Raw genomic sequence first — 27,044 nt, forward strand, 5'->3', positions numbered from 1 at the left:
TAAAAATTAAATGATAGGTGTGCCTGGGTGGCTCAGTCGGTTAAGTGTCTGACTCTTGATTTTGGCTCAGGTCATGATCTCAGGGTTGTGAGATCAAGCCCCATGTTGGGCTCTGTGCTGGGCATCGAGCCTGCTTAAGATTCTCTCTCTTCCTTTCCCTCTGCCCCTCTCCCGTTCCCATCTCTTATAAAAAAAAGTTAAATAATAAAATAAATTATAATTATCCAATGATGTATAAAGATTACCCCTTCCCAAAACCAAAATAAAACAATAGAAAAAACTGTCTCTTTTGGAGCAGTATTACCTGCTAAGGAAATGTTACTGGTGTGGAAGCTTTGGCTACAGTCATTTCTAGAATGTAAATGAAGAAATCATAAAAAGTCTATATCTCCCACTCCCCTTCACTCATTTTGCCTATCCCCCACCCCCCCTCCCCTCTGGCAACCATCAGTTCTCTGTATTTATGGGTCTGTTTCTGCTTTTTGTTTGTTTTTTTATTCATTTGTGTTTTATTTTATTTTATTTTTTTAAAGATTTTATTTATTTATTTATTTGACAGAGAGAGATAGCAAGAGCAGGAACACAAGCAGGGGGAGTGGGAGAGGGAGAAGCAGGTTTCCAGTGGAGCGGAGAGCCCGATGCGGGACTCGATCCCAGGACCCTGGGATCATGACCTGAGCTGAAATCAGATGCTTAACAACTGAGCCACCCAGGTGCCCCTGTTTTTTTTGTTAATTCCACAGATAAGTGAAATATGGAATGAAAGGTACAGCATAGGGAATTTAGCCAATGATACTGTAATAGCACTGTATGGTGACAGATGGTGGCTACACTTGTGGTGAGCATAGCATAAAGTATAGGCTTGTTGAATCACTATGTTGTACACCCAGAACTAGTGTAACACTATGTGTCAGTCAAACTTTAATTTTATTTATTTATTTATTTATTTACTTATTTACTTATTTTACAAACGAGGCAATTTATTGACCCAGCATTTGCTCTAATGCTTCTTGTTGGCAGCTGCCACCTGTCCAATTCTGTCCAGATCTCTCTGTCCCTGAGGTGTCAGTTTGCAGCCCCTATCTTGGTCCTTTTCCACCATTTTCAGCCCTTCTAGGGCTTGGAGGACCCTGCAAGCCACGCTCTTGGAGCCTCTACTGAAATGGCTGGGCATGACCCCATTTCTCTGACGTCCCCCATAGGTCTTGGTCATGGAGCCAACCCCAGCGCCACCCTGGAGGTACAGGTGCCGTGCTGTGGAAGCAGTTCGTGTGTAGAACCAGTTGTCATTGTAGGGAGCAAGCTCTTTATGCTTGGTCAGCTTGACAGTGTCCACCCATTCAGGGACTTTCAGCTTCCCAGACTTTTTGAGGAAGGCTGCCAGAGCTCTGACAAACTCCTGCTGGTTCATGTCTTTTACAGTAACCACAGGCATCGTGCGGCCTCCGCGCTGCCAGCCAGGGGAAAGGGCAAAACTTTAATTTTAATGAAATGGTATTTAAAAAAAAGAAATCATCAAAACAACTGAACATGGCCAGTTTACACGTAGGCAGAATACACAGTCATCTGAGAGTTTATGAATTTAAGTCTGCTTTTTCCACCACTTGCCAATTACTCCTTTGTCTTAAAGCTTTTACTCTATTAAAGTTGAAGGACCTTCTGGAAATTTTAGCATTTTAAGTGTTGTTGAGTATTAATACCACAGTGTGAGTAAGTTTAAGAGCCTTTCCTCATCTCAGTTTTGGATAGGAAAAGTAAGAGACAATGAGAAGACTAGTAGTCTGAGGTAAGGGGAAAAGATGAACAGTGTGAATCTGGGGATAGGGCATCAAAGGTAACCTTTGAACACCTCAAACCTTCCTCTGAATATAGACTTCATCCGCCCAATATACACATGTCTATTCCTCAGCTTCACTCATTTTATTGAAATAGATTGGAATTGTTAAAATATTTTAAAGTGTTCCCTTTTTATAATTTATAAAGCATCATTATATGAATCAGAGTTAAAACAGAGAAGCAGAACAAGTAGATACAGATATAGGAATTTGTTATAAGGCATTGGCGTATGCAGTTCTAGAGGCTAGCAAAGTAAACCCAAAATCCAGTTAGGAAAGGAGGATCATAAATAGGTTGAAACCCTGTGGACATAAGCTGGTTAGTCTCTCAGCTCAGGGAAAGCCTAAGCTCTCTTTTACAGGGCTCACCTAATTAAGTCAGGCCCACCTGGGATAATCTCCCTTTGATTAACTTAAAGTCAACTGATTAGGGACTCTAATTACATTTGCAAAATTCCATCACAGCAGCAACTAGATTAGTGCTCGATTGCATAACTGGGGAAGATAGTTCAGCCTAACCAAGTAGACACATTAAAAAAAAAAAAAGCCATCATAATCCTTTAGACATCATTTAAATAATTCTTTTCTTGATCATAATAATCGTAAAAAATACTTCCCTACAACTAGTAACTCCACAAATATTTTCAAGTAATATAATCATACTACAGGAACCACAGTCACACTCAGAAAATAAGCTTCGTCACTGGTCATAAAACAAGACTTAGAACTAGAAGGGTCCCCTTAAGAGGCCATCTGAATCTATCCCTTCTTTTTACAGTTGTAAAATCTGAAGCCCATTAAAGCTCTCAACTTAATTTTTGTTTTTTAATACCACAAAAAGAAATACCTCATTTAGGAATATGTTTGAATTGACTTAGTCTTTCACCTGAGGCCCTATAAGAATTACCTAAGAAAGTAGGTGGGACACTGAAAGTACTCCATTTTCAGTTCAATTAAACTAGTTGTCACTTTATATTGCTATTATATATGAGAGATCTTGGTATGCAGAAATATGTTTCTTAGGGTGCAGAATTGAAAATCTGGATATTTAATGAATTTTGTAGACATGGCTTTTATCAGAATGAATTTTGTACTCTTTGGAGGATCCAAAGCATGTTGTAAAAGGTCTTATAAGGATTAGTGACACAGTTTTACTGTTTCTTCATCGCCTTGCCTCCCAACTTTACCTTATAATTTTTTATAATGGATCCCCAAAGTTTGCCCTCTAATATTATGGTCTACAGTTAAATTCAAGTGACATTTAGTTGGGAGGGTTTTTTTTGGTGCTTAGTCATTTATATCTGGTGTTCTTGAGCATTTACACAAACTTCTCACCACTAAAGGTCCCTAAAAACCATTTATTAATTCAAAAAATATTTAATTGCCTTCTAGGTGCCAAGCACTTCTCCTGATAAAACAGTGAGCAAGATAGATAGTGTAGGAGGAAAGTGAGCCAGAGAAACACCAGCATTAATTGTGGAAAATACCATTACAGGAGAAGTACAAAAATATGATTCATGTCTTTTCTTTATGGCCCACTGCCTTCACATACTACATACTTGATAAATGCTTTTTGAATAAATAAGGCCTATATGGCATTTTTAAAGGAATATAGACTTTAAAAATATATGTCTATAGGGTACTTTGTACAGAACTAGGGCAAGTAGAACAGGTAGAAAAGCCATAAAAAGTTTGATTTGGGGATGGGTTCAAGGACTAGAGTATATTGGAATGGGTGCAAATCCATTTTCACTGATAAGCAATTTGTTTCATTTTCTTTAGAGATGGTCTTACTCGCCTTGTTCATGACCTTTAACCTTTGTTTGAAATTAGTGCATCAGTTTGTGCTAATTGGAATTGCCAGTGACCAAGTGAATATGACATATCTATAAAAGAACAGAGAAAATTAGGTCCTTATTATGTTACTGCATCACTAATCCAGGCTTCCAGCTAAATGCCAGAATATAAATTAGATCCCTTATCAAATGTGGCACATAAAATTTTAGGATCCTTTTTAGTGTAGTACATGTGCTTTCAATAAATGCCTGCTTTGGCAAGAAATTATATCAGTGTTCTTTGTGTCAAGTACACTTGCATTATATTTTATGCTCTATAACTTTAAAACTGTCCTTGCAAACCAGGTCAAGGGCAAAATTAAATTTGGTTTCTGGATTTAGTTTTACATTGAACAAATACCATTTTTTCTTTGTTTGGTTATATTGTGATATGGTTATTTGCTTTATTTGGTTTTTCACTGAGAACAAAATTCAGAATCCATAACACTGTCTGTCCACTAACTATTCTGCTGCCACACTGGCCTATTTTCAGTTATAAAAACCATTGAACTCTTTCTCCTGTCCTCTCAGGCTCTTTGCAAATGCTCTTCCCTCTGCCTTGACCTATTTTTACCCCATTATTCAGTATTATTCACCCAGTTAACTCTTACTCATTCTCTAAGCCTCAACTATCAATCTCTTAGAGATTCCTTCTTCATCCACACCACAACCAGCCTTAAAATACAGTTTTAAACATCCCCCTTAATATTACTCTATTACTAGTTCTTAACAGTCCTTGGCACGTAGTGGGTGCTTATTAAGTGAAAGGATAGATTAATATATTGAGTACTTACTATGTTCTAGTCACTATAAAATTCCCTTAAGGAACTTTCTCAAGTCTGAATTTCAAAGGCCCATGTTACTTTGTAAATAATATACCTACTTTTACTTTAGGGGACAAAATTAGCAGTTCTGAGTGAAATCAGTATAAAAGATACAAGGATATACATTTATATAAATGCATGTGTACATATGTTTGTGTATGGCATGTTGCAAAGTAAAGGGAATATTTTACTGTGGTTGCTGTTAAGAAACCTTGAAAGCTACTACTTTAGTGAATACTGTTGTACAATAATTGCCTAACAAGTATGTCTAGAAAAACAACCTATTTCACATATAAACTTCCCCAGGCATCTCTCTGCTGTCTGTATCTTTGGCTTCTAATAGTTCTTTGCTTAGAGTCAAAAGTCAGAATCTCTGATATCTCCCAGAAAAGACCATTTAAATTAAAGGAGTCCATCAAGATTTGGAGGAAAGCCACTTGAAAAAAAGAAAATATATTACATTCTACCTTTAATTTTCAAAACCTGAAAACTAATGGTATTTCATCTATTCTTTTTGATGGTCCATGTACCCCAGTCCTGTGATTTCCTTAGAATCCTGTAATAGTTTTTGCTCTTATGCTTTTAGTGTTTTTCTCCCCAAGATGCTTTTTCAAGGTACAACACAGAAATCCTTTTTTCTCTAACAAACTTTTCCTGACTAACCCTATTCCATTTTTTTTTGAACTCTGAATTTTTTCACCATGTGAGTATATATTTCTTAACTTTTGTACACTATACTATCATGTATTTGATAAAAGATACGTTACTTTTTTATTGTAGCCTTTGCGTGTGTGTGTGTATGTGTGTGTGTGTGTGTGTGTGTTTGCTGTGTTCTTGCTCCTTAATTTCACATGATCCACACACACAGTCCAAATCACTTTAATCTTATTTTCCTTGAATTAAATGAAATACCATTTTAAATCCCTTTCCTGGAAAACTAAGTATAATTCACTACTGGGGTACTTTCCTTCACCTCCTCAAGGTTCTCACGAAGTAAAACATCCCCCCCCACCCCCGCCAAGTCTTCTGTCCGCATTGTCTCTACTGAGAGATACCTACTGTTAGCCCTTCAAGTCCAGTGGCTCTGATGCTTCTTGGAGTGTGAGAATCTTGGCCAAGGCCGGTTGCTTTAGTAGCTTAGATGTAACTTCTTGTGTTCGGCATTTTCCATTGGCCCTTCAAGATTGGCATTTTATGAGGTGCCTGGGTGACTCAGTTGGTTAAGTGACCAACTCTTGGTTTCAGCGCAGTTCATGATCTCAGGGTCGTGGGATCAAGCCCCATGTTGGAGTCCATGCTCAGCCGGGAATCTGCTTGAGATTCTCTCTCGCCCTCTCTCTCTGCCCCTCCCCTCATGCACTCTCTCTCTCTCTCCCCCTCAAATAAATAAATAAAATCTTAAAAAAAAAGAAAGATTGACATTTTACTCTTTTCCTTCCCTATTCTGTCCTTGAGGACCCTAAGAAAATTGCTTAGTAGCATGGACAGAAAAAGTATATAGACCTTGTGGGGCCCTAAATTTTTTTGAATATGGTTTTAAAGCCCTGGAAGTCTGAAGGTCAGGTGAAAGTAAAAGCATTGAGAAAAAGGGAGTTACGGCCTGGAAAGTCAAATTACAGGTCTTAGAATTCAGCCTAGCTCCAGCAGTGCTCCAGAAACATTACTGTGTCCTTAGTAAGTGCCTCTTGAGTTGATGAAACAATATTTGCAAAACTATTCCCTACAACTGAATTAAGAGAGTTAAAGATTTTAACAATTCAAGATTACTGCCTATGACACTGGTGATCTTTTAAACAAGTGGTTGTATCAAAAATAAGACATAAAGCCTGTTTTAGGAAGAGGAACAATGTTATAAGACCCCACTTGCAATTCTAGTTTTCAGATTAATGAATATGATAAAATTAAGATGGAATAAAAATTTTAGAAGACAGTTAAATAAAATCCAAATTGGATGTGGAATAAAGGCCAAATTGTTATTTTCAGTCATGTGGTGCATATTTCCATATGTTCTGAAAATCCTAAAGAACTTGGCACAAAGTTCTGCTGAAATAATTTCTGCTTCTTAAATGACAGGTGCCTCATCTTTTATTGTAGTATTAATTCAGAATCCCATCAAGTAAGAAAATTCATAACACAAAAGATGAATTTATAAGCATTTGCCTAACTCTAGCCATAGAATCATTACTTTCTATTTCCTTCCTCTCCTTCACCTTCTGGCCTCCTTATGTCTTTATTTTCTCCTTCTTTTCGTTTTAACCACAATCACTTCTCTATCAGATGGTTCTTGTTTCTACTTCTGAATACATTTAAATGCCATTTATAAAATCATAAATTCTTATTGAATTTATGTTTAAAAACCTAATGGGATTCAGCAGTAGTTTTAAACTACAACATAATTATTAAATGTAGGTTTTAATACCAGTGATGATTCACATTTTCCAACCTCCATCTTTTACAGTTTGTTTTTCTTGGCAAGGGTTTAAGTATCCATGAATAAGGCGAAAGGTTTCTTGAATTTTGGTGTTTAAAGAAGGAATGAATCTTCCTGTCTTCTAAAAAGTTACTTTACCTTTTGCAAAAAGATATAAGCAGTAGAAAATGACAGATACTTAAATCTACTCACTGATTTAGGCCAAAGTCGCTGGACTTCTTGCTTATGAAACTCTCCCTGATAGGAGGTTGTCTGGTTGTTAGGGACCTTCCATAAAATCATTTTTATGGTCATTGAATTTTAGAATCAGAAGGACTTGAGAAAGTATTATAAGCTTCTCATTTTTGAGATGAGGAATCTGAGAAAAAGAATTTGTGTCTTGCCCAAAGTCACATGAGAGGTAAAGTAAGAGGCAAAGCAAGAATTGGAAATCATGTTTCTTTATTCCAACTCTAGGACTGTTTTTATACTATTATTTTATGAACATGGAAAGCAAGCTGATTGTTTACCTAAAATTCATTATATTGTGTGTATCTTAGAACTTGTTGTTTTCTTTCTTCTTTTAATTTTTTTTTAAAGATTTTATCTATTTCGAGAGAGAGAGTGTGTGTGAGCAGGGGGGAGGAGCAGAAGGGGACGGTGAATGAATCTCAAGCCTACTCCACACTGTGTGGAGCCTAACGTGGGGCTCCGTCTCACAGCCCTGAGATCATGACCTGAGCAAAAACCAAGAGTCAGAGGCTTAACCGACTGAGCCACCCAGGCGCCCCAGAACTTGTCATTTCTATACTTTATTCTTTGAGTTAAAATATTTTGTATTAGTCATCTGTTTTCTGATTTGCCATGTAGGAATCTTCATTTGTCTTCCCTTTTATATCCAGTCTGCATAATGCTACTAGGTAAGCTAATCTTTCTCAAATCTAGTCCTAATTATGCCACTTACCTACTCAAAAACTTTAGTGTCTCTCACCTTCTCTATCTACATACTACATTGTTAAATAAATTAATAAATCCATTGTCCTAGCTTATTAAAGACTAACTCTACCTTTCAAATTGTAGTGCTTTCTGCTCCTCTACTCATCCCTTATGATCCAGCCAAATTGGACCACTTGCTTGTTCCCAGAATACACCTTTCATTTTCCATACCTCTATGTCCTTCCTTATTATATATTCACCTAAATTTTTACCTATCTTTCTAGGTTTGTATCAAATTCTGGGGCACCTGGCTGCCTCAGTCAGTAGAGCATGCAACTCTTGATGTTGGGGCTATGAGTTCAAGCCCCACGTTGGGGGTAGGGTTTACTTTAAAAAAAATTTCCCTTCCACCATAAAGCCTTCTTTTGTTCTCTTTCCTTTTAATTTCAATTGCAATCTACTATACTCTGACTTCAGTTTTTGCATTCATCTTAATTATTCTTATTTTTGGTTAATCAGATGAGTCTAGCAGAGTGCCATATAACCGTGGAAATAAGTGGTATCTAATATGTTAATTGGTTGCTAAAGTTCTTGAAACAGATGGAAGATAGTTATTGCTACCCCCTTTTATGCCTACAACAGATAACCGAAATCCACCCAGATCATCATAACCAAGAGAAGTCCTACAAGCATATATTAGTATTTATTTGCTAGAGAAAAAAGAAAGGTTTCATTTTAAAATTGTGAAGTGTACCATAGTGACTTATTGCTGGTTATAAGCTCATTTAGACTTCTGTTTTTATCCCACATGCTGTAAATTTTCTAATTATCTTGCAGCTCAGCAAAGTAAAATAGTAGCTTGTCATAAAAGTGCTTAGTTGGTAGCTTACCAAGTCCTCAAACTGAATTGTGTTTACTATTTACCCCTGTTATTTAATCTGTATGTAGGGTGTTTTGTGGTTTTTGTTTAGTTAACTTGTTGGTTTGTTTTTTGCTATTCTTGCTGCTTCTATTGTAAATTTTTTGACACTTATCCTTATATTGTACTCTGTGATACCCAGTATCTGCCAGTGATGTCTGAACTCTCTATGTCTTTGAAAATATAATTATAATTTTAAAATTCAGAATAAAGTATTCTCTTAGGAAAAACGATCACCTGGTTATTTGTATATCACTTGGAAATGAGGCAAATGCCAACATCCTTTATGGTAACTTTCCAGAGCAGGACTGCAGCTATGACCAAGATATGGACTGCATAAATATTCTCACAGAACCAGCAAACCAGCAATTTATGAAATATTTCACCAAATCGTAGATCTCATTCTTGAAAATCTCAGTACTCATACATACAAAGATCTTTTGCCTTTTTAAAAAACATTCTTTTGATCGGTTTAACTCATTCCAGTGCACATTTATTTAATCACACTAAGTGCAAGGCAAAGTTCTAGGATAAGATATAAAACCCAGTTCTAAAGAAGCTCATAAACTAGGGGAGAAAAGAGACCATGTAAATAAATTATAATGCAGTGCAAGAAATAGCATAATAGAGGCATTTACACAGCACTAAGTTAGTGAACTCTGATCCCAAAAATAAAGTATGAACACAAGAAATCAAGTCAATATAAAGGTATTGCAGAGGTATTTCTTCTTTGCTTAATGTAGGCAAGTGCTTTGTCTTTATCATTTGGTGAATCAACAAGGATTTATTATCTATTCTGTGCAGAGCAATATGTTAGATGCTTTTAGGATACAAAGTGAAAGTTTCTGCACTTAGAATTCGTAATATAGTAGGAAAGATAAACTGTCTATACAAATAACTATGTTTCCAGTCTTCACATAATTGCCATAAGAGAAACCTTTACAAATTGAACAAAACTCTTCTGCAATGCAGAAAGCCACATCTGGAGATAGGGAAAGGAGAGACCATGAACAATTCAAGAAGGCTTCCATTAAGCAGAAGATGGTTGAACTAACCCTGGAGGGATTGATAGGATTTTGACAAGGGTGGTTGAAGGGTATTCTAATTCATTTAGTGCCTACATGTGCAAGGTAGCATGAAGGCAAAAAAGCCTGAGGCATGTTCAGAGAATAGCAAGTATTCTAGTTTGAGTGGCATCTGGTACATGTATAAGGGAATAGTAAAAGATCAGGCTAGAAAGGAAAAGTAGGGGCACTTTATGGAGGACATTGAAAGTCAGACTGTGGAACTAGGACTTTTATCAGTAAGCAATAGCTTTTTGGGCAAAGGCTAATCGAAGTTGATATTTAGGAAGGTGAATCTAATGGTCATGTGCAAGGATGCATTCAAGCTGAGGGTGACTGGTACCAAAGACTGGTTAAGTGACTAATCTAGGCAAGCAGTAGTACAGGCCTGACCTAAGGTTGTGTTGGTAGGAATGAAAACAAGGTTACAGATGTTATAGGCCTTATGCTTATAAAATGTACTTGGCAAAAACTTGAAGCTATCAGATGCAAAGAGAAAGTGTCAAAGGAACTCTGGAAGTGAAGCAGGATATATGATGATGATATCAAGTAAAAATAATAGAGGAAATTACCCCCCAAAAAATGTAAAGAGAAAACAGATCAGAAAATTGGTAACTGAATTCTAGAGAAAGACTGTCTTTAAAGAATTAACAAATGAGAAAGAAGATAAGCAACAGAAAGATGAGAGAAGAAAGGGAAAGAAGAGCCTGAGTGGCTCAGTCAGTTAAGCCTCCAACTCTTGACTTCAGCTCAGGTCATGAAATCAAGCCCTGCATCAGGCTCCCCATTATGCGGGGAGTCTGCTGGAGAGTCTCTCTGCCCCTCCCCCCACTATCACTCTCTCTCTCTCTCTCTCTCTCTCTCTCAAATAAATAAATCTTAAAAAAAAAAGGAAAGAAGATATACAACAGAAAAGTAGGAAGTTTCTAGGACAGGGTAGGAAATTCAAACTGAAATATCAGTTAAGTCTCATTTCTCATCTCTTAAATTATCCATTGGAATTGGGAAATCCAAACAAAAGAGCTTGAATGTACAGGAGTAAGTTGGAGAAAATTGTCCAGAGACCCAAAGGAGGGAAAATATTTACTCAAGAAATGAAGAGTAATTGGCAATGCAAAGAAATTTGGAGATTGAAACTAAACCTCTGAAAGAATAGAAGGAAATGAGTACTCATCTTATTTTTAAAAATTATTCCTAAATTTTACACTATGCAGAAATCCTACTTCCCTCAAGAAAAGCAGTTAAGTCCTATTCAAAAAAGTCAAGAGGAAAGGCTAAGATTGGTGAGAACACAGTCTCTGAAATGGATGTAGGTGGAAGCCAACTTGTAATACAAGGTACAGTAAGTCAAAATTGCTGTTAACAAAATCCCATCTGTTAGCCCAATCACTTTATAACGTTTAGTGCAATAAAAATGCCAGTATTTTGTTACTAGCTCTGTGCTGTATTACCTTCAATTACCCATGTGTTGTTGATACCCAGTGAAAACTCATTCTTTGTCATGGAGACTCCAGAACTCCACAGGCAAGCACTAAGATTGGATAATGTGTTCTCTCAGATTCGGACAAGAGGTAAAAGATAGACATTTCTTGAATTCTAGTTTTTAGACTAAAATGATTGGCTCCCATTTCATTATCCAATCTTTTCAGAAATATTCAGTATCTTTGCAAACCTATTTCTTTTTCATACAGCAATGGTAGGTGAAATCACACTTTCCATCTGACATTTGAGACCCTGCTACATGCTCTATTTGGTGTTTCCTACCTTTTCTGTGATTTTTTTTTTTAATAGCCTGACTTGTACATTTGGCTAATTTCTTTTTCATGCACATTGGATTTTTTTCTTTGACTTCTTTTTCTTCTTTCTGAAGATACCTGTGTTGATCATTACTTCCATGGCTATCCCAGCTACTTCCCACTGGCCATTATGAAAATTTAAGTATGCTTATATGTTGGACTTCTAAAGCAGCATTATAATACAATCTGTACATAATTATTATTAGCTAGCGAAAAGGAAGAAAATAATACTGGTTATTGGTGATATTTGAAAGTGGTATTTTTTTTTAAGATTTTATTTATTTATTTGACAGAGAGAGAGACTGCGAGAGAGGGAACACAAGCAGGGGGAGTGGGGAGGGAGAAGCAGGCTTCCTGCAGAGCAGGGAGCCTGATGCGGGGCTCGATCCCAGGACCCTGAGATCATGACCTGAGCCGAAGGCAGACGCTTAATGACTGAGCCACCCAGGTGCCCCAAAAGTGATATTGTATATACATATCCATAGGTTAAAATTCAGACCTGGGGAGAAATTACCTTTTTCTTGTTTGTTTTTTTTCTACTAGAGATAGGAGACTAGATGCTTTTTTGTTTTTACTATATTTTGTTATGTTATTAAATCACAATGTAGTCCTATAAATTCCCTTTTTTACTTAGTCCAGTAACATTTTGGACTGTGAATATTAATATTCTCTCTTCTTCCTCAGAAGACCAAGAGACCTAAGGAATAAAGGAGCTTTGTTATAGGTCTGAACTTAAGAGTCAGAACAACTGGAAACTGGTGATCTCTGTGACATCCATATTCCTCTGCCATATCTCACACCTTACCCTTGCCACTTTGCTCATAGAAAGGTTTATAAAAACAACTCTGCCCTGTGCAGTTGTCCATTTTGGTGTTTTATATATGGTTTTCATTTTATTTTTACCTTATTTTCTAAAAGTTAATTTTTGTACAACTTTCAAACTAGAATAAGTTGGGCCATGAGAGTGGTCCCAGGGGGTGGGCTTTATAGTGGCAGTGGTATCACACCTTGACAACTTGGGAAGGATCATGCTTAGAATATGGAAAATATAAAATGTATTGGTACGCCTTTGAACTGAGAGAAAGGAATCATTAGACACTTAACAAGAATGCTAATCTCTCCCCATCTGAGATCTTCACTTTGTCTAATACTTAGCACTGATCCATAATGCCTTTCTCATCCTGCATACGTATGTATCTAAACTCATAAGAATTGGTTATTTATGACTTTTACTGTCTTTTTAATGGTTTTAGTTTTTTGTTGTTGTTTTTTCTTTGCCAGTGAATGAAAGAAATAAGACCTGTCAAAAGATACACATTTTACTTTTCTTAAGGCTAATAAGCTGGAGTCTGCTCCCCATAGGGCCTTCAATTCTTCATTAGTAACTTAATTAAAAAGAAAAAAATCTGTTTTGAAACATAAATACCCTACTAGTAGCATAATTCAGGGGTAAGCAAACTTTTTCTGTAGAAGTCCAGTTAGTATGGTCTCTATTGAACTAGTTAACTCTGCTGTGGTAACATGAAAGCAATAATAGACAATATGTAAATGAATGAGCACTGCTATGTTCCAGGAAAACTTTATTTATTAAAACAGGCAGTGGGCTGAATTTGTCTTGCAGGCTGCCGACCCTGGGCATAATGTGTTGATCATACATTATAGTAAAACCCTCTCTATTGGTTGAAAGAGAGGATCAGGGAGAAAAAAAATTTTTTTAAAGATTTTATTTATTTATTTGACAGAGAGAGACACAGCGAGAGAGGGAACACAAGTGGGGGCAGTAGGAGAGGGAGAAGCAGGCTCCCCGCAGAGCAGGGAGCCCGATGCGGGGCTCAATACAAGGACCCTGGGATCATGACCTGAGCCGAAGGCAGACGCTTAACGACTGAGCCACCCAGGCGCCCCGAGAAAATTTTTTATTTTTTTATTTATTTATTTTTTAAGATTTTATTTATTTGAGAGAGAGAGCATGAGAGAGGGGAGGGCCAGAGGGAGAAGCAGACTCCCTGCCAAGCAGGGAGCCCAATGCGGGACTCGATCCCGGGACTCCAGGTTCATGACCTGAGCCAAAGGCAGTCGATTAACCAACTGAGCCACCCAGGTGCCCCGCGAGAAAATTTTTTTAAAAAGGAAAGATGTTACTACCTATCTGGGGCTTTCTAGTTGGTAAGATAAAAAGCAAGAAAATGACAATTATATAAGACATGTAAGTAAAAAAGGGTTTAAAACTAGAGTTATTCTTCAGAGAGTTTCAAATATTAGTTACTGATAAAGTAGAGTGTTTATGATTTAGTGAAGCAGCTCTAAATATAGGAACTGTATCCTTTGTACAATAAGATGCAAAAAGCAATGTATGAGATGCTTAAAATAAATGATCAATCTCTTTTGTCTTTGGCTTGGTCATAAGCTTTTTTAACCATTAAGTAGAAAACTACAGATTTGTTGAATGTGCCAGGATATTTTAGGATCTGTACTTTAAGATGGACCCACACTGAACTTCTGCTGGAATAATTGAGTAAGAGAGACCTGATTTATCTTCCCTCCTTAAACAGCGTAAAACCAGACAAAATAAATAAAACAGTCTCCAGACAGTAGGCAGCACAGGACAGTGATCCCTCAGAGAAGGTAAACAAATGAGAGAATCCTACAATTGCCATAGCATTCTGTTTAAACAGAATTTCTAGTCTGCAGTGCAGGAAGGGGGGTCCCAAACCCAGAGGTCCAAATGAACTAAAACCAGAGGTCCAACTGAGTTAAGAACTGAAGGAGGCCAAGATGGCTACAATTTACAGGAAAGAGTACCAGAGAAGAAAGCTGCACAGAGACAGAGCTCACACACTAAATATCTGCAAGGGGTTCCCTGGAGTCTTTAGCTGGATACTGGTCAGCACATGTGTATAAGGAGAGTGTTCAAGGTAAAGGATGAAACCATTGGAAAGAAGCAGACAGAACATTCCCCTAAGTTCACACAGGCTGATAGCAGTTTATGTCCCCAGTAGCCAGAATGGAGAAACCTCTCTCTAATAAATGGGATATTTTATTTAGTATTCAAAAAGATATTACATCAGTAGGGTACCAAATTTGCTTTAGATTAAAGGCTGCTCTCATTTCACCTCTCAAAGCTTAAAAATAAACCTAGAAAGGACCAAACTGTTTCCAAGTAACCTAACTGAATTTCAGAATAAACCTCACAAATATGTAAAGTATTACCAAAAATCCAGCATCCAAAAACATAAAATGTCCTAATGTCCAGCATCCAGTCAAAATTATTGAGCATGCAAAGGTGCAGGAAAATACAATCCAAAATTAGGACAAGTATCAAACAATAGAAATGGATTTAGAAATGGCACAGATGTTAGAATTATTTGACAAGGATTAACATTTCTAAATATATTCTGTATTTCAAGAAGGTAAAGGAAAGCATAAGCCTGTTAAGAAACATAAAAAAGATTGAACTTCTAGAGAGGTAAAATGAGCTGGATGAAAACAGACATTGCAGAAGAAAAAATAGTAATTAATTTAAGTAAGTAATTTAAGACACAGCAGCAGAAGCTATTCGAAATTAAACACTGAGAGAAAAAAAATAGTCTTTGAAAAACAATAAACCATGCATGAATGAGCTGTGGGACAATATCAGGTGATCTAATATACATATTTGGAGTCTTAGGAAAGAGGAGAGTGAATGAAAAAACATTTGAAGTCCTGAATGTTCCAAATTTGATGAAAACTATAAATCCACAAATCAAGAAGTTCAACAAATCACAAGCAGAAAAAACAAGGAGAAAACCATACCAAGAAACATAATGAAATTGCATGAAATCAGCGATAAGCTCTTAAAAGCAGCCAGGTTGATTTTTTTTTTTTTAAAGACAGATATTCAGAGAAACAAAGATTAGAATGATGGCAATCTTAGCATCTGAAACAATGCAAGCATAGAGCACTGAAAGAAAAAAAATTGACAACCTAGAATTCTATACCCAGCAAAAATATCTTTCAAAAAAACCGAAAACAAAACAAAGACTTTTTTAGACATAAAAAAGCTGAAGGAGTTCATCAGTAGAAGACCACCACAAACCATTTAGGAAGGCTCAGATCCAAGTGCTACCTATAACAATTACTGCTATATGCTCTTGGACATACTTTAATTTCTGTGAACATTCAGATACATCTGTGATATGAGAAACCTATTTAATGGTATTTTTATGAGGATCAAATGAGATAAGGAAAATAATAGACATTTGTTGAGTGTTTCCTTTGTGCCAAGCATGTGTTGTCTCATTAAAAATGAAAATATAATATCCAATAAGAGGTCTGAGATTTTTCTTATGCTATCATCTCTCCTCTTTCTTCAGTATCTGAAAAACTTGGGTTAGTCTAGAAGTTACCAAAATAGCTAATCAATCAAATTTTGTTGAAGTATTTTTCCTAACTTTGTTTGCCTTTAGTTACCACTATTAAATATGCTTAAAGGTGGGAATGAACAACTCTTCTTGCTATAATAGACTCATCAGCTAATAAATCACTTTGTGAAAGGGTTAGGTATGTCCTAAGCTACACCTAATTTTTTTGGCTTGTGTTTTGGCTGCCTAATTTTTTTTCCAGTCATGTTTATTGAGGTATAATTTATATACTGTCTGTGTAACTTTTATTATAAATCTGTTGGATAGGGGCCATGAATGTCTTTTAGCTTATACTTTGCCCCACTGAGTTTTTGGCACTCAATAAATGTTAAATAATATTTCTATTCAGCATTCTGCAGACAGGAAGCATATGGTAATAAATGTCACAGCACAGGTTGAAAATCCCCAAAAAGTTCTGTGTTATATTCTTTGGAAAAGCCAGTACAGAAATTTTTGTAAATAAAATTTATTTTAAAAAGCAGTTCCCAGGCACATAATTTACTTACTGATTTTTCTCTACCCTTCTTTTACTTTATTTTTATTTTTTTAAAGATTTTATTTATTTATTTGAGGGAGAGCAAGAGTGAGAGAGAGCATGAGTGGGTGAAAGGCAGAGGGAGAAGCAGGCTCCCCACTGAGCAGGGAGCCTGATGCAGGGCTCGATCCCGGGACCCTGGGATCATGACCCCAGCCAAAGGCAGATGCTCAACTGACTGAGCCACCCAGGCACCCCCACTTTATTTTTAAATTCAAACTTTTCCTCATCAAAACTAGTATATTAAAAATAGTATAACATTAATGCAGTGTCATAAAAAGTATATAAATGACTTTTTAGATAGCATAAAGAAAAGGTAATTCTTAGTCTGAAGGACAGCATGAGGAAATATTTAAAAGCTTAAGCAACATAAGTCTTTATCATATATTATATGAAAAGAAATAAACAGCAGGTAGTTCTTTATCATTAAATATCAGCATGACTTAGAAGTGTATCACTGCTACAGCTGTCGCAGACCTTATGATGGTATTAGACTTTGATTCAATAATATTTTTCTCACCTGAGGATCTGGCACTACTTAAATATCTTACTCTATTCTCAGTAAGGTAATCATTGCTTCAGAATAATGAAAGACATTGTAAATTGAAACTAAACTTGAGGCCAAAAAACAAATTTTATGTAAAAGATAATATATCCCAGTTATCTGTATAGAAGAAATTGTTAACCATAATCAGTTATACAAAACCATTTAGATAGTATGTATCTAAATTATCTTTACATAATTTGCTCACCCTGTGATTGATCTGCTGACCACATTTACTTCCATTTGATTTTTGTGAGGATTTTTGTAAGGATTAACATAATCTGAACTATCTTAATTGGACCGTGTTACTTAACCTCTCTAAGGCTTAGCATTCTCATACATAAAATGTGGATGGTGATTCCAAACATAGCTTAGCTTGGTGCCTTTAACTTGGAGTCTCTCAAAAGGCTGTAATCAAATGTCAGCCATGGCTGTAATCATATCACTACTGGGGGAGAATCCATTTCCATAATCACTCATATGTCTGTTGCCAAGCCTCAGGTCCTCACCAGTGGTTAGCCATGGGCCATAGGTATACTCATGACAGCTTTCCTCTAGAGTAGAAGCTCAGAGAGCATGTGAGTAAAAGAATAAACAAGGCATCTCATCACTTTTGTCATATATTTTTAGAAGCAAGTCATTGAGTCCAGCCCACACTCAAGGGGAGGGAATTATACAAAAGTTTGAGTGCGAGCAGTTAGGGGATCATTGGAAGCCAATCTGGAGGCTACACATATGATCCAGAGATAAGACAAATCACTGAATGTCCTCTGGATGCTCTGGAACTTGTTTAAACTATACTGAGATCTTATCAAGAACCTGAATTCAGTAGGCAAAATGATTTTACTTGTAAGGTTCACATTATAAATATTCCATTTATCCCTAGCAACAATCTAATGCAACAGATATTATTGGCATCAATTTTATTGATATAAACTGATACACTGAGTGACTTGTTCAAGATTGCTGTAAAACTACACCTTTAGTGTAGGTCTTCTGATTCTAAGCCCTGTACTCTTTCCTTTTTTTTTTTTTAAGATTTCTTTCTTTTCTTTTCTTTTTTTTTAAGTAATCTCTATACCCAATGTGGGGCTTGAACTCACAACCCCAAGGTCAAGAGTCACATGCTCCACCAGCTAAGCCAGCCAGGCACCCAACCGCCTGTACTCTTTCCATTTGGCCTCCTGACCAGTACTATCTTACACTTAAGGCCATTCAAAGAAAGCATGATACATTTAAATGTATATACAAATATGTGAATTTTGTATATAGAAAGAAAGACAGATAACATTCTTAGAAGACTGTGTTATAGGCTCTCACCTACACCACACCATTTAGGATTTACAGTATTGTTTCAAATATTATTGAATCAAAGTCTAATACCATTGTAAGGTCTGCAACAGCTATAGTGGTGATATACCTCTAGGTTAATAGTATCTGTTAGCCTAAAACTATACATAGGAGATAAATACTTGTTGAATGAAGAGGTAACAAAGTAAAAACAACATTACTGGTTTGGTGGCTCCATTCACCCTTGGCTTTCTCCAAAGCTCTGGACTCCTGTTACTTGAGTGAGGACCATGGCAAGCCCTCCATTGAATTTTCTGCTTCCTCCATGCTTTGGAGCAACAAAGTAGTTTGTTTTGGATGGATGGGCTGCTTTCTGTGGATAGTCAGAAGTTACCTTTCTTTGGTCGAGTTGGATCTTCTCCTTTTTTGTTTCATTCCATGAAATTTCAGCCTGGTAATATCAGGACCCCTCATGTCTGAGATCAAAAATAGAGTGGTAACATTAGCAAGCAGATAATGGTTCTAAATGGATTCAGTGCCTTAAAGTGAAGAGCAGGAAATGCAGGGGCAAGGGTTATGAGCTATGAGTGCTGGTACTTAGTGGTTAGTAGTCATACCCTTCAGATCACCCTGGAGAAAAGAGAGGTAAATTTTGTTTTTAAAGGCATTTGCTAACTTCACAAAATAACTTTGTGGTATGTGGTATGTAAAGAAAGATAGAAAACTATCTTTTTTTAGCAAAATAATAGTTCCTAAACTAAGAAGTATATTTCAGAAAGTCAGAGGGTACAAGGTCAATATACAGAAATCATTTGTATTTCCATATAAGTAGTAACAAATAATTGGAATTGAAATAAGAATATGGACAACTTATGATTTTAGTTTAATATTGATTACAGATCATTCTGCTTTATAAATTAAAACTGAGGTGTTATCAGACAAACTGCAGAGAAAACAGTTTTCTCCTCAGTTGAATATAAAGGAAATAGCTCTTTGATACACACAAACGTGCACCTGAGTTTCTCCTTCCTTTCTGTATAATCTGAGGACTGTGCTTTCTAATAGTGGCTTGCTAATCCCTTTAAATAGCTCATAATGCAAGTATTCCATAGTTTTCATTAACCATGAATTTCAGCTCCTTTAAAAAAAAAAAAACTCAAAACCCATACTTGGTGGTTGTTTCACTAGCCCCCTTTTAGCCTGGTCGATGAAGCAGCAAGCCTACTGCAAATCCTAAATAACATGGTGTAGATGAGAGTCTGAGACTTTAATTATATGTCATTTTATTCACAACACTCAATTCCAGGAAGGAAAAAATGAGTTTGCTGTTGTAAAAGACATATTATGTGAGTATCATTCATTGTAAACCAGAAATGATACTGTATTAGAGCATAGACAACAATGGGAACTAATTCTGAAAATGTGACCTGTCGGGGAACTGAATAATAGTGAAAGTTATCAAAATGGAAAGAAGTGTTAATGTGAAATCCAGCCTTCTCAGAAATACTCTTTCCTGGCCTGTTTGGTTTTGCTTTTGTTGCTTGTCATGCATGAATAAAAGTGCTGCACTCTCAGGGGAGCAGGAATAACCTCTGTCAGTTGTTTATTTCCTTAATCCTTCCTCCTCTGTGATTTTTGATGTCAGATCCAAAATGGAAAGCCTGTAAATATAATGATTATCACATGGATAATCACCTGCATTAGGAACCGCCCTGCTTCTCTATTCTAACCCTAGCTGTTCTCTACACGTCACATCCACTCTGCGGTTGGATTTTAACCTGACTGCTTCATTAGATTTGTGAACTCAGTACGTGGCGCCCTGGGGCAGCACAGATGGGGACATGCTTGTTTTCTTTTCTCACTTTTACTGCAAAAAAAGGATACTAAAAAGTCCTTTTCTTTTCTCACTTTTACTGCAAAAAAAGGACACTAAAAAGTCCTTTTCAGTTTAGTATGATCAGTTCACTCGGAATTAACCCTGATATTTGGAACCTGCCTTACTTTTCTGCCCACATCCATACCCCTTTTTCCTTCCCTACTTTCAGACCTAATGCCTTTTCTTTCTGTCCCTCTCTCCATGCAGTGAATCTGAGGACTAAAACTCTGGTTAAAATGCACTAGGTCAAACTGTTCCCCTATGTTGTTTTATTATTTGTTTTGCTGGGAGGGAAAAATAAATGTTGTTCCATCATTGTATCTACAAACACCTTCAGATCAGAGGTTAGCTGTGGGAAAGTCTGCAGTGATGTGAGCCAGCTGCCTTCTCTAATGGAGTGACTGGGGGCACCAGCTCAAGATCAAAAGAAGGTAGGAGGAAGTCAGGAGATAAGATCTTTTTAAGCTATAGAACAAGTGCTTAGCTTTTCAGTGATAGGGCACAGCTCTGCAAACCTGTGTGAGGGGGCGCTAAGATAAAATACTGAGTCGACTTTTCTTCAGCATGTCCTTCCTCAATCAGAAATACGTTGGTGCTACAAATAGTTTACAGATGTGGAAGTGTCCCCAGGCCTGGTTTCCTTAAAAAATAATGATCTGACATTTATATATGTGTCTTCTTGCAATTAGTCAGTTCCACTATACCATAAGAGATCACAGTTAATTGCTTCTTACATCTGTGTGGGCAAAACTGGACATTAAAAAAGCATTTTAACCACTGGATGTTGAATTTTGAGTTTTTTATGTCTTAGTGCAGTTTTAGTCATACAGATTCTTCATATTAATTTTGTCTTCTAGTTCTCTGGACTTCTTTCATGCCTCTGATGAAGCTCTATATAAATAAGCAGTTCTAGCAGAGCTTTTCAGTTATCTTCTTGATATAAGAATTAGCTTGGTTAATTCTTGGATTGGACAGCTTGGAAAAATATTATATTGATATCTTTTGAAACTTATCCTTTTCCTTGAAATCCAGGCCAGCAAATATTATTGACTATATGGTGTATCAAGTTCTATTATACGTAAATAATCAGAGAGGCCAACCTTGCTTGTACCGATTGTTAAGATCATTAATTCAGTTTTTCGTTAATCTACATCACCAAGGCTAACTTGATCACCCTTGTGCTTCTCTAGTGAACAGCCTAAGGAATTGTACTTTCAGCTTATGTCTTTCTATTAACTTAAGCATTTAGCTGTAATCATCCATTTCGACCTTTTCAAGCCCTCACAATGGGTCTTTAACTCTATATATCATTAGTATATTGGACCGTAAGTCATACATACTTCTTTTCCCAGTGTTTTCCTTAACACGTAGATAGTACCCAAATTTGTGCTGGAGACACTGACTTACTTTCTGCCTTACATGGTTTGGTGCGGCAGTCGTTTCAGTTGAGTTGGATCTGCTCACTACTCAGGCTCAAATCCCATCCTTCTATTAATATCTCTTGGCAAAGATAATTTTGGAGGAATGTAAGTTAAGATGTAGAGGCTCTTGACAGTTGTCTGCAGTATTTTTTTTTTCATTTTCAAGAGGGAAGTTGAGATGAAAAGTAATATTGCTTCTATTTTCTGTATCAGTCCTAAAATTAAAATATATGCAGAGAGTACAGAAAGGGAAAGGACTTGGTTACACAGATGTGTTTTTGTCATTTGATAGCCTGTTTTAGGAGCATTAGTGGATATAGTAATGTTCATCAGATTGTGCCCCTAAGATATTCAGGAACCTAGAAAAACTGTGAATTTAAAAATTTTAACTAGGGGTACCTGGGTGGCTCAGTTGGTGAAGCATCCGACTCTTGATTCCAACTCAGGTTATAATCTCAGGGTCGTGAGATCCAGCCCTGTGTCAGGCTCCACACTCAGCATGTAGTCTGCTTGAGATTCTCTCTCTCTCTCCCTCTGCTCCTTCCCCCTCTCGTACTCTCTCTCTCTCTAATAAATAGATAAAATCTTTAAAAAATAAAATAAAAATTTTAACTCTTTTTTTAATGTTCAACTTTTGTTACCCTGTCATCTATATAAAAGAGAAATTGGGGAGGAGGAAGACCGTGTGCTATAAAAGTTTTCAAACAGACAAAATAGAACTACTAAATACATCTAGATTTTTTTTTTCAGGAAAACATCCCCCACATCTGACTATACAATTCTGAATAACCTCAGTGAGAAAGAAAAAATGGAAAATAGAAAATATCAAAAAAAGTGGCATGTTTGAGCAGTTAGCTCCATGAAAAACTTAGATTGGAAAAAAAGGCAACAAAATACAAATTTGAAAAGAGCATCAAATAACAAAGACAATGCTAACAAATTGTATGACAATATATTGAAAATTTGAGTGATAAACTACATCTAGATTTAGTAGTTGATAACATTTTGCCATTTTTACTTCACTTTAATTTTTTTAAGTATTCTAAAGTAGATTATATATATCACGCCATTTTATCCCTAAATACTTGAGAAGAAACCTCTAAAATTAAGGACACGTACCTTAACAAATAATAATTCCTAATGTTATCTCAATCCTGTTTCATAATCAAATTTCTCTAATTGTCCGAAAAATGCCTTTCTTGAATCGTTTGTTAAAAACAAGATTCAGTAAAGGTCTGTACGTTGCTCTTGGTTATTTTTCCCCTCCCCAAGTTATCATGACACTGATTTATTGAAAAGACCAAGCTATTTGTCCTGTAGAATGTCCTACTTTATGGATTTGTCCATTTACTTTCTCATTGTATCATTTAACTTGTTCTCCTATCCTCTGTATCTTCTGTAGACTGCAGTTATTGAATCAAAGTTTTGATTAATTAATGTTAAAAATGCGGTCAGAAAACTTTATAGGTGGTGCTGTGTCCTTTATACTGCATCATAATGGAAGGCACAGAATATTTGGTGATTCCAGTATTAATGATGAAAACTGATAAGATCAATCACTGGGTTTTAAGGTGATGACAGCTTGATCCTTCCATTATAAAGTTACACTTTGCCCCCCGTGACCGGCATATAATCTGTGATATTTTGATTCCATGAAATACTCAGCTTCCCGTCATACTTTTATCTAATAAATTTAGCATCCATTGATGATCCTTGCCTGAATAAATTTCATTAGGGATTGCAAAATGATTTTTCTGAATCTATACATTTATTAGCAGTGATGCTTCTCTGCAGAAGAGCTTTTCTGAAAGGTATTGTTTCAATTAAAAACACAACCACCAGTATGTTCCTTAGGTTTCAAATGATTGTCTTTCTTTGCTGGGGTCAAAACACCTGAACTCACTGTGACAGCTACAGTAAAAACATGCACTACATCTTCTTTATTCTAACTTGTGAAGTGTGTTGACATTATGCTGCCTTTTTTTTTTCATGGCAAGGGAAGAAAAGAAACCTTTTTTGGTGTAAGAATAAAAATTGAACTATGTGGGTATATTGAGATAATTGTATAAAAAGAAGACTGTTTGAATGAGTTTCAAAATGGATTATTTCTTCATTACCTAGCACTTTATAATTAACTGTTCTTTTTTTTTTTATTTCAGGAAGCTGCCACTTTTGCTAGAGAGCAAGGCTTTGAGGTGAGTTAACCCACAATTGCACACTAAACAGATCCTAAAGGTTTTTTCTAGCTGATAATGAAGTTCTTTTGGACAGTGATTGATGTGCTATTATACTCTCAGAGCCTCGCAGCAGTTGCCATGGAAACTTGGCAGTCGTCATGGTTTCTTTGTTCTGCCAGCACAGTGTTATGACGCACTCTGCTAGGTCTGCACCCAACATCGCCTACAGATGTTATTTATTGAATTTTGAAAAGCCTCTTGGGAAGCCAAGAGGTTGGGCACGGTTTCAAGCTGCCTCTGCAGATATGGGGCCTGTCAGTTTGTTCAGTTAAAAAGCTACCTCATTAGCTGTATTACATTTCATAAGGATTCACTGCTAAAGCAGTGGTGGAGCAAGACTAAATAGTGAAATATAATGTCATTTAAATAATTTCACCCCTACCACATGTAGATTATCATTATGCAAATTAATTTCCAAAAGGTTGTACTTAACAGTTGTTATGAACTGATTAATTTAAATCCTGCTCATATAAACTTCCTGTTTTAATCCCTTTTTTCCATCTCTCTCTTTTTTTTTTTTTTTGGATAGCATAAAACATCTATTAATTTTCTGAAACCAGGTATCAATAATTGGCTTTAATTTCTAGGTCCTAATTCTGTTTTCCCAGTGGAAGTATTAGTTGTCAAGATTCAAAACTCCATGTGGTGGTTGTTGGCGAAATTAGGATAACAGACAAGACCATGTTTTTATCTATATAATATCCATCTTCTAGTTGATTATTAGAAAACACTGACTTTAATCTGAACCCAGGTTAACTGACAGAGAATTCATAAACTGAGTTTATAAGTTTTATAAGCATCATATTTATTGAGCCAGAACTATGTAGAATGCTGTGTTCTCTACAGCAACTTGGAATGTTGCATGGTAGTAATTTTTAAAAATTAAACTGACTAGAGCTGGAATATAGAAACTCTTTATTTACATGCTCAGCATTGTCTACCATCTAGAGAAGCTGTGAGCATTGATTAGATGTATCAGTAAGCTCACTTTGAACTCTTTAGAGAAAAGTGTTGTATGAATTTGTGATGGAACTATTATTTAAATGTACTAAAGGCAGATTCATTATCGAGCAACAAAGTAATACATGTGCATGTTACCCATGTCATAGGACTTGACAACCAGACATAAAGCTTCCTCTTCTTGGAGGAAGACAGTAGCTTCTGGTATACATATTCTATGAAAAAACCATATCAGGGCAGAAAAGCTTGCCTCAAAATACTTGATTATTAGAACTATGATAGCTGCTTGGGAGTTTTCTTTTTTTGTTTTAATATATTCTTATAAATATAGGATTGAGTCACATGTAGAAGGAATAAAAATTTCCAAGTATTTGTTGAATCTAATTTAAGTTTCACTTTGTAATTTCCCAAACTGGTGATTGGTATTCATAAGTAAATATACTCAGGGTAATATTCAATGTAAACATTAAATGTTTTGATCATGAAAATATAAGTACATGTTTTCAGTCATATCTTAAGGTTTCACTAATGTTAAGTTGTTTTTTTTTTTAAGATTTTATTTATTTATTTGAGAGAGAGAGAATGAGAGATAGAGAGCACGAGAGGGAAGAGGGTCAGAGGGAGGAGCAGACTCCCTGCCGAGCAGGGAGCCCGATGTGGGACTCGATCCTGGGACTCCGGGATCATGACCTGAGCCGAAGGCAGTCGCTTAACCAACTGAGCCACCCAGGCGCCCTAATGTTAAGTTTTAATATTAACAATCGATACTCTCTTTTGTTACATCAATATTCTCCATAGATAAGCGCTTGTCCAGTGTAAATTTATAGCTTGCTTTCAGTGCTAACATTAAAAAATGTATTTTAGTTCTAGAAAATAACTGGTTTTGTATATGCTTAGAACTATAACATGTTACATAACAAATGATCGTAGTACCTGCAGATAATTTTAAATAGTTTATTAAACCCAAATTTGTACTTTTATTGCCCACTTGAGCTACATGCTTTGAATATGCTTGGTTTAAATTCAGTCTTAGTGACAAAATACTTTTTCTATTTTCTGCTAACCGGCACTGTATTAACCTTTCTATTAGTTCTTATTTACCAATTCTAGAATTGTTTTTTTTAACCATAAATCTGCCATAATTGATTACAGCATATAAACAAAGTGATGATGTTTATAATAGTGTATCTTATTACCTTCTAACGTAGCAAAACTACTCTGTTGGTGATGTTGACAGTGATAGTTAGATTAGGTAAAGCACACCGTGTCTTGATGTCACCCTTCATGGGTTCCCTAAAATACTACAAGCATTGCAAAATATGTAAGAGCCATGAGTAGAATATTTTTGTTATTAAATATAATCCATATATGGAATGCTATCTAGGGGAATTCAGTGATTTTTAAAATGTCATTAAAGTTTCCTCAGTCCATTAGACAGTAATAGGAAAGCCTAGGTTTGAAACTTGGTGTTTTTAAAGAATCAAACAAGAATAAATCACTTTATCTTAATGGTTTAATACCTATAGAACTGTGTCAGTGCTCTCTGGTCTACTGTGACAAATGAGACAAAATCTGCATTTTACCCCTCTCAACCTTAATTTTACCTCTAAATGGGGGCATGCATGAGGAAAGAAATGAAAAGATTAAAAAGAAAGGTGAGCCTTTTTTTTCTTTCCACCAGCTCTGCTGTCATACCCTCATTTTCTCTTATAAATCCCAATCAGTTCCCAAAGCCACTGAATATTGCCACTAGTGATATGTCTGTTAACAGACCAGTCCAAATGCCTCTAAAAATAACCAGTGTTTATTCATCAGGAAATATCTTCAGTGGCATTGTTTATGATATTCTGGTTAGCTTCTCTGCAAATTTTAGATAATCTTTCTTTTTAAAAAAATCTTTAATCTTTAAAATGAATTGGGCAATTTTTAGTAAGAAGAGGCAGCTTAGGAGGGCACTGGAGAATGAGATAAAAACTGAAGCTGGGCAGAGCACAAAGCAGAAGAGAGAGGATATATATATATATATATATATGATAGAAAATTGCATAGTGCCTGATTTAAATGACAGACCTGCTAAGAATTTAAAATGACAATTCTTGAGGTAAAAAGTTTCATGAGGCCTTTTATTATTCTGGAAAATCAGTTCAGACTGCAGTGTGTTT

The 27,044-nt window shown here is 36.0% G+C and overlaps 2 protein-coding genes across 7 annotated transcripts in view; one reads left to right on the forward strand and one right to left on the reverse strand.

Annotated features, from left to right (window-relative positions):
• ADK (adenosine kinase) overlaps positions 1 to 27,044 on the forward strand; it is a 490,160-nt gene that overhangs the window by 369,044 nt on the left and 94,072 nt on the right. For all 6 annotated transcript variants that reach the window (XM_027595868.2, XM_027595867.2, XM_027595870.2 and 3 more), the window contains one exon: positions 23,845 to 23,880. In XM_027595868.2, coding sequence (XP_027451669.1) covers positions 23,845 to 23,880 — 36 coding nt within the window. The remainder of the gene's footprint in view (positions 1 to 23,844; positions 23,881 to 27,044) is intronic.
• On the reverse strand, positions 1,001 to 1,435 carry LOC113923347 (40S ribosomal protein S19-like). The gene has a single exon (XM_035724224.1). It carries the CDS (start codon positions 1,433 to 1,435, stop codon positions 1,001 to 1,003), a length of 435 nt encoding a protein of 144 aa, XP_035580117.1.

Source organism: Zalophus californianus, chromosome 15 (genome assembly GCF_009762305.2).
Source record: "Zalophus californianus isolate mZalCal1 chromosome 15, mZalCal1.pri.v2, whole genome shotgun sequence".
In the NCBI taxonomy this organism is placed as follows: domain Eukaryota; kingdom Metazoa; phylum Chordata; class Mammalia; order Carnivora; family Otariidae; genus Zalophus; species Zalophus californianus.

Excerpts from the sequence above, each read along its gene's own strand:
- LOC113923347 (XM_035724224.1), bottom strand. The coding sequence starts at position 1,435 with ATGCCTGTGGTTACTGTAAAAGACATGAACCAGCAGGAGTTTGTCAGA.